The sequence below is a fragment of the Peromyscus californicus genome, unplaced genomic scaffold, assembly GCF_007827085.1.
Source record: "Peromyscus californicus insignis strain IS unplaced genomic scaffold, ASM782708v3 Scaffold_15__1_contigs__length_86483966, whole genome shotgun sequence".
In the NCBI taxonomy this organism is placed as follows: domain Eukaryota; kingdom Metazoa; phylum Chordata; class Mammalia; order Rodentia; family Cricetidae; genus Peromyscus; species Peromyscus californicus.
This window is the reverse complement of record NW_026294447.1, coordinates 62,945,326-62,957,604: the sequence shown is the minus strand read 5'-3', so window position 1 is coordinate 62,957,604 and position 12,279 is coordinate 62,945,326. Positions and strand designations below refer to the sequence as shown.

Genomic DNA, 12,279 nt, shown 5'->3' with positions numbered 1-12,279 from the left:
AGGAAATGTACTAAGGGTTGGAGGGGACCAACAGCTGAAACTAAGACAGGGTCAGAGATAAAGTATGCTCACAAGAGATAGGATTTTTAAAAATTCTAGAGTTCCAAGGTGTTTCAGACACTATCCCAAAGAATTCAACATGTGGAAATCCCAAAACTCCCAAGTAAAACCCAAAAAGGTAAAACCATTTGTAAATACTTAACTATAAACTCAAGTAAAAATATGTTAGAAGAATAAAAAAAATCATAGCTAAAAGGGTAATATTCACAGTATTTACCTCCAACTTCCAGAAATATGAGAAATATGAGGCAAAATAAAAAGAAAAATTGACTTGTAGAAACAGACCCAGAGTAACACTGGGAACCAAATACACTCAGATGACTGAAAATGTGGTCATGATATTTTGTATGCCCAGAGCCTGTCCAGAGGAGACACCTCTGCTTCTTCTGCCTTTTCTCTCCTAGGTGGACTTCATAGACGCTGCTTTGGGCCCCGCTTCACCTCCATCTCAGCTAACATCACCAGGCTCACTCCTGCCACACCCAATAATTATTACCTAACTCCTCAAGTTGTCTGGGTAACCAGCAGTGCTAGGAGCCTGAAGAAGCCCTTTGTCCACCGTCAGTGTCTCCTACACCAGGCATGGCCACAGCAGAGGGTTTTAGCCTAGCTTCATCCAGGATGTTATCTCGGACCTGGGGCATGAAGCTGGTAGAAAGACCTGTGACTCCCAGGCTCCCCCTGCTGCTGGTAGCACTCTGGGTGCTGCTCCTGGTTCCAAGCCACTGTTTTCAAGGCCGTCCCACATGGCGTTTTATCTCATCAGAGGTGGTCATTCCTCGGAAGGAGACATACCATGGTAAGGGATTTCAACCACCAGGACGGCTCTCCTACAGCTTGCGTTTCAGGGGCCAGAGACACACCATCCACCTGAGAAGAAAGACACTTATTTGGCCCAGGCACTTGCTGCTGACAACTCAGGATGACCAAGGAGCCTTACAGATGGATTATCCCTTTTTTCCTGCAGATTGTTACTATATTGGCTACCTGGAGGGGATCCCTCAATCCATGGTCACTCTGGATACTTGTTATGGGGGCCTGAATGGGGTCATAATGTTCGATGACCTTGCCTATGAAATCAAGCCCCTCAATGATTCACACAGGTTCGAGCACTTTATTTCTCAGATAGTGGCTGATTCTGAAACAGTCGGGCCTATGAATGAATGGAAGCATGTGGACCATAGCATAGGCCCCCTCTACTCCAAAACAAATTTCACTGTGGCGCCCAGAATATCTAGTAGAGACTATGCTACACATCCAGCTGCTGTAAAAGGCCATTTTCAATCAACTCATTCTGTATATAGTAGAGTCTGGGATGTTGATAGAATTTGCGTATATTTGTTTTCACTGATCAGTTTAATGGACACCTATATGAGAAATATCCATATGCGCTACTATGCCTTTCTCTTGACTGTGTATAGTACAAAGGATCCATTTAGTCACGACCCCTCAGTACCAGGAAGTGAGTCTCACAGATACTATATCGAAAACTTTTATAACAGATTTACGCCTGACGCTTCAAGTATAATTAATAGGGATTCGCCCCCAGATGAAAATTTTAATCCAGTTGAACAGAGTATCTGTAGTTCCAATGCTCTAACCTGGATTGGTCAAAATTCGCGCTACTATATATTTGTGTCTGTTGTAGTAGCCAACCGTGTAGGGAGGAATTTAGGTATGAATTTTGATGATGAGAGTTCCTGTGTTTGCCAGAGAAGGCGCACCTGTGTTATGTTCAGGAGACCTCTGCTAGCAGATGTTTACAGCAATTGTTCCCTTGTAGAGCTAAACCAAATACTCAATACCCCCGGTATCATGCCATGTCTTTTCTATGACCGTCATACTTATTATAATAAATCAAAGACCTATGGTATTTGTGGAAATGCGGTACTAAATGAAGGTGAGGAATGTGACTGTGGCTCACACAAGGCATGTTATGCAGATTCCTGCTGCCAGAGTAATTGCAGATTCACAAGAGGTAGCATTTGTGATAGAGAATCGTGCTGTATAAACTGCACCTACAGTCCTGCTGGGACACTTTGCAGAAGTGTCCACAACATATGTGATCTTCCAGAGTACTGTAGTGGGAATGGACTTCATTGCCCAACAGACTTTTATCTGCAAGATGGAACACCATGCTCAGAAGAGGGTTACTGCTATCGAGGAAACTGCACCGATCGCAATATGCATTGCAAGGAAATCTTTGGTGCAAGTGCTCATGAGGGCAATCCAATGTGCTATGACATCAATAAGGAACAGTATCGATTTGGACATTGTCAGAGAGCAGAAGAAAGCCTCTTATTCACACCTTGTGCTGATAGAGATAAGATGTGTGGAAGGTTGCAGTGTACCAATGTCACCCACCTTCCACACTTGCAGGAACATGTTTCATTCCATCAGTCACTTATTTCTGGGTTTTCCTGTTTTGGGCTCGATGAGCATCGTTCAACAGAATCAACAGATGCTGGACGGGTGAGACATGGTACTCCATGTTCCCAAACTAATTTCTGTGATCGAGGGTCTTGCAATGGAACTTTTACTGAACTGAATTATGACTGCACACCAGAAAAGTGCAATTTTAGAGGAGTATGCAATAATCATCGGAATTGCCATTGTCATATAGGTTGGGACCCTCCAAACTGCGTGGGAGAAGGACCTGGAGGGAGTGTAAACAGTGGACCCCCTCCACATAAAATGCGCACAATAAGACAGAGCCAACTACCAGTGATATACGTAAGAGTGGTCTTTGCTCGTATTTATGTATTTATAGGCTCATTGCTCTTTGGGATGGCTGTTCGTGTAGCAGCTACAAAGACTATCAAATATGAAGACTTGCAAGCTGCTTTACTTCGGCATGGAACTGCAGCCACTGCGCCAAAGTAAAAACTGAGTTAGCCTCCTGGCCCCTGTAAAATAAAGAGAAATAAAAGGAAAATATGAGTGTCAGTAAGAAAACAAGGTGAAACTCAAGAGCACAGTTCTGAAGAGCCTGAGTCTACTTTGTGCGGCCACGGGAGGTGTGGATTCTGAGGCCATCTGTCTTTGATATGTTGCTGATACTCACACTGGAATAAATCTTTCAACATTGCAAATTGGTGTCATCTGTACTTTTATAAGTTGTTAGGAGCTGCCCTAAGCTTGCTCCTTGTTAGTAGAAGAAGCCCTTGAGCCAGGATTGCTCTGGGTCTTAGGTCTCTGGTCTCTGGTTAAAGGAAGTTGTCTGCATCTCTTTTAAGAACATATCTAGGGTGACTCTGTAAAGTGCGGTTCCTGAGCACTGACTCTCTCCCACCCCTTGTCACCATCTTTGTCAGTGGCCCTCTCTCCCACAGCTTGTGGACAGGATTCTCAAGGACATGGTTAGAGGAATGGAGGGAGTGAAGGCAGACTTGGGATCCAGTTGAGGGTGTGTTACAGGAGCACAGAAGCATCACCTCATACTAAGCCAGGGAACTGATATTCAGAACATCACCGTTAACACAGATCCATGGCTCACTAAGCATACTACCCACAACCTCATGGAAACAACCTTCCCAAGGCCCCACTGTCAGACTATCACAAAGAACCCAATCTGGAGAAGGGTATGCTGAGTCTCCTAGAGGAAGGCTCTGAGGGCACAGGACAGATGCCATTGGCCATGTAGGAGCTGCAGCAGATGGCAGTTGAAGTTCAGGGGTCAGCCACCAGGAGGAAACTCCCTGATGGATGAATTTCAGATTGGCAAGGCCCTGAGACCATAGACTCCAAAGTTCTTTCTGCTCCGCTGTGCCTTTACGTGTTGGCTGCCATCTTTCCCTGGAATTTGGCAAGATGATAATGGATGCAGGGAGATCCCCACTGCCTGTAATATGTTTATCTCATGGAAACATCCTGTTCTACTGGGCCCTTTTACCTGTGGATTATTATGATGATTTCTTTTTAAACTGTACTGTCAAGTTGATAATAATATTAGTTTAAATAGAGTTTGATGACAAAAATTAAAACAAGAAAGTGTCACACAGCTAGACCACATGAGATTCTATTGCGGAGCCATGTAGACTGTGGCTTAGGTGAATAATTAAGAAAAACAATTGAGTCCCAGTAGCCCAGCTAGTTTGAATTCTTCTAATCTTAATGTTGGGAGATGTGTTCACAGGATTCAGAGTGCATCATACTTGAAACAAAGTTTTAAAAATAACTTAATGTTAGACTAAAATGTTTTAGTCAAATATCTTTGAGGTGAAAAACCCAAGAAGACAATCTAAAGTTTTAGAAAGGCTTATAGTTGAGTGAGAACTCTTTAAGGTCAAGAAACAATAACAAAGCAGTCCAGTTATCATTAGCTGAGTACTTTTCTGCTAGGATTGGTTGATGACCAAAGGTGATGATTAATTCCTTCTACCCATTTCTGCCCTTAATCTCCTGATATTAAAAAAAAAAACTATTGATGAGTGGGTATATACCCTGAAGATTTAAAGGAGAGCTGACTGATTCTTTTTCATATATAAAAGCTTAAATTTGTGATTCCTTTAATATTCCTTACAAGTTTACCTTTCCAGATAAGTATTAAAGTGATTGGTCCTCTCTTTGTAACCACAAAACACAGCCTGCCAGTAAAATTATATATATATATATCTTCCTTGCTTACACACTGTTAATCTATAACAAGTTACTTGGGAATGAATGTACATGGGTTCTTGGGATAATTTGTTTTTCACCTGTAATATGTGAAATGTTCAATCATGTAAGAGATGGAAAACATGATGTTTTTTTATTTGTATTTGTTATAATTATTCACTTGAAAAATAGACTGTAATCACATTGTAATTGCCATATTGCTTGGAAAAACTTTGTTTTGGTACATAAGCTATAGAAAAGAAGTACAAAGTAGAAGAATAGAGAGAATCAATAAGGAAATCATCAAGAGAGAGTATGGGTGTCTTTTCCCTTACGCCCTCAGATAAGGAAGTCATAGTACAAGCTGACTCTGCGGGTTCTCTTTGAGCCCTGTGCTGCTGGAGGCTGCCCCCTGCAAGGCAGCAATAGACAGAGAATCAGTCTTCAGTGTGCCCTAAATCTGGATATGACCTTCTCTCTTGCTTTAGTGTTCCCTGAGATATAATCTGTAGTACATGCCAGACAATTGTGCTCAGGGAAAGGGCTGTTCTGTTAATATTTGGTATGTGCTCAATTAACTTTCATTCACATGTTTTTCTGAACTCAAATAACCTTCCTTGAATCACTGCCTCCTTTGTTGCATCAACATACAAAAGTACACTGAAAATGAAGAAAAGTTGTCTGCAGCATTAGACTGAAGGTCACCTCATTCCTTTAGGCTCTGTTCATCCCCAGGTTCCCTCTCGCACTGACAGGAGATAATTTACACCCCAATACTGTAGGAATGATATTGCTGCTCTGACCCATGCTCCTGCACTCCCTAATGATTCTCAACCCCAGAAAAGACAGTTCTAGCAGCCAAACAGCCACCACTCGGTCACCAAACAAGGAGGATTAAGCAGGATAATGGGATTGACTGTTTTGGTGTGAATGTGGTGCCCCCTGAGCGGGTTGAGAGTCTGAAAATCTTCCCTCTGGAGTCTGTGAAGAAAACTAACTGGTTTAAACCAGACCATAGGAAGTTCACCTTAGTCCTTTTTCTTCCCTACATATATAGGTGTGCAGAATGTATCTGCCTTAGTAGCTAAGTGAGTGAATATTGCTCTTCCAATGTTCGAGAAAGGCAGACCTCATCTAGCATAATGACCACTAAGCAGAGCCATAGAAGTTGTGACAGATGTGCAAGGACTGACCACAGGGGACCCTGCTGTTGTGAGAATTTTTTACTGAGGGAGTCATAAACAATATCCACCCCTTCCTTATAAGGTCCCAATTGACATGGACCCCCAGGCCATTCTTCAGTGATAGAGTCCTAAGGCAGAGGACTTAGATGAGAAAATAAAGAAGACTGGAAAGGTGTGTGTGTGTGTGTGTGTGTGTGTGTGTGTGTGTGTGTGCTCATGTGTATGTGTGTGTGTGATATTCAAAGGCTCAGACACGTTATTTTATTTAAAGGGAGGGTAACTGTCCAATGGGAAAAATGTGTTCCAGAGTAGGAGCAATCATCTCTTCAGGTATTAAGATCCAATTGAGAACCTTCTGAGGCAAACACACTGAGTTTGAAGTAGAGGGCCCAAATTCCAAGCCCAGGGTCAGCATCTCTGCTCATACAGCACTGGACAATCTGGTAGTAGTGGATATTTTGGTGAGGAAGTGGGTCATTAGCCCAATTAGCATCTGAAAGAGAGAGTTTGTGGAATTAGGTTTAGAACTTTGAGCTGCTTATTATGAATAGTGATGCTATGAACTAGGTTGATCAAGTGTCCTTGTGTTAGGATTGAGTATCCCTTATGTATATGCCCAAGAGTGGTATCATTGGGCCTTGAGTTAGATTGATTCCCAATTTTCTGAGAAGTCACCATACTGATTTCCAGAGTGGCATGTACAAGTTTGCACTCCCACTCTGGTGCAATTAATGTTACATCCACAACTGTGTCTACAAGACCTTCCATGAGAACATCATTTATTCATATTTTTAGTTTTGGTCTTTGTTTCTTTATTGAAGTTTGCCAAAAAATTCACTTTATGCTTGCTCCTGAATTTTTGTTCTCTCTGCTATAGCTGTTCTATCACCCCGAGCAGTATGGTTCATTACAGTAGGCATTTAGTTATTTATTTGCTCTGAGATGGGGTTTCTTCTACAATGGCAGGAAAGAACTGAGCTGAATTTGCCATGGGAGCCTGCAAGAGTCCCCTCAGGAACTTTCCTGATGGCAAAGAGAAAAGATTACCTTGTCTGTCCCTTGTACATCTACATTCATTAGTACAATGTTTGCCTTTACCACACCTTCTGCATAATCCAGAACGTAGGGGCATTCTGTTGTCATTGTTCCTTGAAGAAACATTGTTTCTAGGAATGCCCTGTGTACACTCCCTTTTTAGGTGCCTTGTTTACTGCAATTAAAGCATCTGACATTATGACTTTTCTTCAAGCCTCTGGAAATCACCTCTCCTATCCAAGTGTCATCATGGTCATGAGATTCAGTATTAATTTTATCCTGATCCATTCCTCCAAGGGTGCTGATTGTGCCTTTAATGACCTAATCACCCTTTTGCATGCTGTACTGGCATTTTCAAAAGCCAGAGATTCAATTATTATCTGTCTAGCTTCTGAATTTGGTATTATTCTATTTACTGCTAAGGACAACCTTTGTAAGAAATCCATGAAGGTTTCTTTTGGGCCCTGTATAGCTTTCATAAATGACTCAATTTTCTTTCCTACTTCTTCAGTTCTGTCCCATGCATTTAGGGCTACATTTGGCATAAAATTGGGGTGTAGTCATTATATAAAAATTGTCTTTGTATATCAGCATAATAGCCTTCTCCGAGAAGTTGATTATGAGAAATTTCAATACCTCTAGCCCTACCTCATTGTTCTATAGTCTTTGTCTTCTCTTTCTACCAGGTCATCCATTGTAACTATGAACCAACCTCTAGGACAGCTGTAACCAAGTCTTTCCAGTCCTGAGAGATATTTCTATTACAAGTTGACCATGAGTTTAACATCTGCTTTACAAATAGAGAATGCATACCATATGAGACTATAGCTTCTTTAAATCGCCTCAAATCTAACATTCCCACTTACAAGCTAAGTCCAGTTAGCTTGTACACAGTCTTGAGCATTTGGCTGGTGCTGTAAGGTTACTTGCTAGATTAGTGTTTGCTGTCTGGAAATCTTAGGCTGTTTCTCTGTAACAGTATAATTCAGTGCTGAGATAGGTTCACCTTTAAATTCTTCTATCTGTATTTGAATTTCTCTATAAATCATTTTAACAAGTTTTTCTAAAACTTTTATCTTGGCACTCAAATTGACCAACCTTTTTAAATGTTAAAATAAAAATGATCAGACAAATAATATTCATAATTGACATTATGTCAAACCCATCAACATCAATTATCCTGTCATTTAATTGTTCCATTTTTTAGACTGCCTAATGTGTTATCAGACGGAGACCAAATTTCCTCCATTGTAAAAATATTTCCCATTTTTTAATGTGGGAAAAAATTCTCTTTTAACTAATTCCTCCCTTTAAGGTATCTTAATTGAAACACCAAGTTGGTGACTGCAAAGAATAGTAGAATTCTGAGGGAATTTGAAAGCAGTTACCTAGTGTGGTAGCAATCAGAGATGGGGATCCAGAGAGAGCTCATCACCCACCAGGAGAGAAAGAGCCAAACAGACTCTGGCCCACGGGGGGTGGAGACTTTGGCTGAGTCCATCTTGGGCCTGAGGCTGGGCATGTAAGGCCACAGGCAGCTTTTTCATCTGGCCAAGTGCAGCACAGGCCTAAGCACCAGGCAAGTGGCTTTTTAATGAATTCTTGCCACAAACGTAGGGCCACCAGATGTAAGATGAATTGCTGAATGGTCTTATTAATAAAAAACCTGGAGCCAAATATTGGGGTAAAACTGAGAGTTCAGAGGAATAGAACAAGCCACAGCCAACCCCACCTTACCAATGCCTCAGCTTCCAAAGAGACCTAATTTCTGTATACCCATGCCAATATGTCCTTCTGTTTTTTTATCTCAATTCCTCTTTCTGCACAGTTCTGTCACTTCCTGTCTGTCTGTACAGACCTCCAGACCTTTATGGTTAACTAGTGTTAGAATTTAAGGAGTGTACCACCACACCTGGCTCTGTTCCCAGTGTGGCCTTGAAGTTACAGAGATCCAAATGGAGCTCTACCTCCCAAATGCTAGGATTTAAGGGATGTGCTACAATTGCCTACTATAGGGGCTGGCTTTTTCCTCTGATCCTTAGATAAGCTTTATTAGGGTACACAAAGAAAATATCACAGCAGGCTACTGATTTTTTTTTTAGTTAATCTTATATCCTGCTACATTACTGAAGGAGTTTATCAGCTGTAGGAGTTTCCTGGTAGAATTCTTGGGGTCACTTATGTATACTACCATATGGTCTGCAAAGAGAAAAGTTTGACTTCTTCCTTTCCAATTTGTATCCCCTTGATCTCCTTTTGTTGTCTTATTGTTCTAGCTAGAACTTCAAGTACTATATTGAATACATATGGGGAGAGTGAACAGCTTTGTCTTGTTCCTGATTTTAGTGGAATCGCTTTGAGTTTCTCTCTATTTAATTTGATGTTGGTTGTCAGCTTGCTGTAATGTGCCTTTATTATGTTTAGGTATGTTCCCTGTGTTCCTGATCTCTCCAAGACCTTTATCATGAAGGGGTGCTTCCTCTTGTTCTAGAGCTTTCAGGTGTACTGTTAAGTCACTAGTGTTAGATTTCTCCAACTTCTTTATGTGGGTATTTAGTGCTGTGAATTTCCCTCTTAGCACTGTTTTCATAGTGTCCCATAAGTTTGAGTATGTTGTACATTCATTTTCATTTAATTGTATGAAATCTTTTATTTCTTTATTTCTCCCTTGACCCAGTGGTGATTCATTTGAGTATTATTCAGTTTCCATGAGATTGTAGGCTTTCTGTAATTTTTGTTGTTGTTGAAATCTAACTTTAAGCCATGGTGGTCTGACAAAATACAGGGGGTTATTCCATTTCTTTTGCATCTGTTGAGATTTGCTTTCTGACTTAGTATGTGGTCAATTTTAGAGAAGCTTCCATAGGATGCTGAGAAGAAGGTATATTCTTTTGTGATAGGATGGAATGTTCTGTAGATATCTATTAAGTCCTTTTGAGTCATAATATCTGTTAGTTCCCTTATTTCTCTATAAAATTTCTGCCTGGCAGACCTGTCCATTGGTGAGAACTAGGAGTTGAAATCTCCCACTACTAGCATGTGGGGTTTGGTGTGTGATTTAAGCTTTAGTAATGTTTCTTTTACAAATGTAGGTGCCCTTGTATTTTGGCCATAAATGTTCAGAATTGAGACTTCATCTTGATGGATTTTTCCTGTGATAAATATGTAATGTCCTTCCTGATCTTTTTCAATTGATTTGAGTTTGAAGTCTACTTTTTTAGATATTAGGATAGCTATATCAGCTTGCTTTTTGAGTCCATTTGATTGAAAAGTCTTTTCCCAGCATTTTACTCTGAAGTACTGTCTGTCTTTGAAGTTAAGGTGTGTTTCTTGTATGCAGCAGAAGGATGGATCCTGTTTTTGTATCTATTCTGTTACCCTGTGTCTTTTTATAGGTGAAATATGTCCATTGGGATTAATGGATATTAATAACCAGTGATTGTTAATTCCTGTTATTTTTGGTGGTAGTGTTGTGTGTTTACATTCTTTGGTATTTGTCTTTTCCTCAATTTCTTTAAAGGAATTTTTTATTTCCTCTTTAAAGGCCTTTATCATCTTCATAAAGTTATTTTTAAGGTTAATTTCTACTTCTGCATTGGGATGTTCAGGTCTTGCTGATGTAAAATCACGAGGTTCTGGTGGTACCATATTGGTCTTTATGTTGTTGACTGTATATTTGCACTGGCATCTACCTACCTCTTCTTCCACTCAGCGCAGGTGGTGTCTGTGTCTGCGGGAGCCTCTCTTGGTCCAATTGACACTCTTGCTACAATCAGAACTCTTGGTTTAATGGGAGCTCTCATTCCAATATCAGCTCTTTGTCTAACTGGAGCTCTTGGTCCAATTGGAGTTTTTGGTGCAATCTGCGCTGGTAGACTCTGTGTCTCAGGGAGAAGCTATGGTCTCAGAGAGTGTGTGGGTTTAGGGGATGGGGTGGGGCTTGTAGGTTGAAGGGTCTGGTGGGGGATGGTGGTAGTCCAGTCTGCCTGCAGGAAACTTGCCTGCTGGTCTGTAACTGGGGCATCACCAGGTGGGGGTGTGAAGGCATGGGTTTGTGCCCCTGGGACCAAAGCCTAGAGGCTGGGGTGATCAGGTAGGAGAACAAAGACTCTTAGTCCAATGGGTGCTGGCAGATCCAGACCATTTTCAGAAGGAGGGAATTTTGAAAGACTGTTCTACCCTGTCTTGGCAAATTTCAGTAGTCACTTTTCCTTGTGTCCTGCTTGTCTTGAATGGACAGCTTGCTTACTCTCAGCAGTGGAGGCAAGGGCAGTTCTTTACCCAACTGGCCATTTTGCCAAGAAGAAGAAATTCCATATGAGTGTCTTCAATGGCCAACATCTTCTCGGAAATAGATTGGTGTTTCAAGGAGCAATTATGTCTCACATCAATAGAATTATAAGTTATTAAAACATTTAAATCAAATATTCTCTAGATCTATGAAGGGTTCAAAGATTACCTATCTACCTGAAATATATTTCTGTATATCTAGAGGACCTAACATGAATTTAAGTATGACAAGCATGGGTGACTATTAACCTACAATTGTTATCAACCTAAATAGCTTAAATACTAAGGCTTCACATATAAAAATATACAATCTGTAAACAGATGTACAGTATAAGGACAATGACCTCAAATTTGCGACAATATACAAAATGTCTTAATCAGATGTACAAATGTATAGTGTAATATGACAACAGTATCCTTAATATGTATCAATATACAAAATATACTAAACAGAAATAGAACATACATACAGTATGAGAAGTATAATATTACATTTATATGAACATACAAAGATATTATTAACAGAAGTAGGAACATATGTACACTATGACAAATATAGTTTTGAATTTGTATCAATATATAAATTAACTTAAACAGAAATAGAAAAATAATTTCACATGTGTATCAATATACAAGAATCCATACTAATGCAAATTATCCAAAGTTGATAGTTGCTGAATTAGTTTACAAGTAGGTACAATAATCTACTTTATTACCCTCTCCTATCTATCCCCTTTTTTTCTTTTCCAAAAGAAATTCCTGAGTCTAAACTTTATTGTTCCACCCCCAACCCTATTACAATTTATAACTAACCCCTAACAGATGACAACTGTACATAACACTGAGAAAACAAAACCTGTTGGAAGAGGGGGTGTTGTTCTCTTAGAATTGCTTCCTGCTGTCTAGAGAGTGATGGTATCTCTGTGGGATCCTGTAAAAAAAAAAAATCTAAAACTAAAACTATGGTTAAATCTCATTAGGACTAGCTGTAATATTTGTAGCCAGTCTCAGAGTAATGGGCAAGGCTTGTATGAAGTTCTGGATAGAGGTGTAAGATGGTGGACCATCTCAGCCAGCCACCTTGGAATTGTCTTGAGCAGTTTGTAGTCCAAAG

General features: G+C 40.3%; 1 protein-coding gene across 1 annotated transcript; it reads left to right on the top strand.

Annotated features, from left to right (window-relative positions):
- The first annotated feature begins 681 nt into the window (after window positions 1-681).
- LOC128110358 (disintegrin and metalloproteinase domain-containing protein 20-like) lies at window positions 682-2,943 on the top strand. Its single transcript, XM_052738136.1, has one exon. It carries the CDS (start codon window positions 682-684, stop codon window positions 2,941-2,943), a length of 2,262 nt encoding a protein of 753 aa, XP_052594096.1.
- Window positions 2,944-12,279: the final 9,336 nt, after the last annotated feature.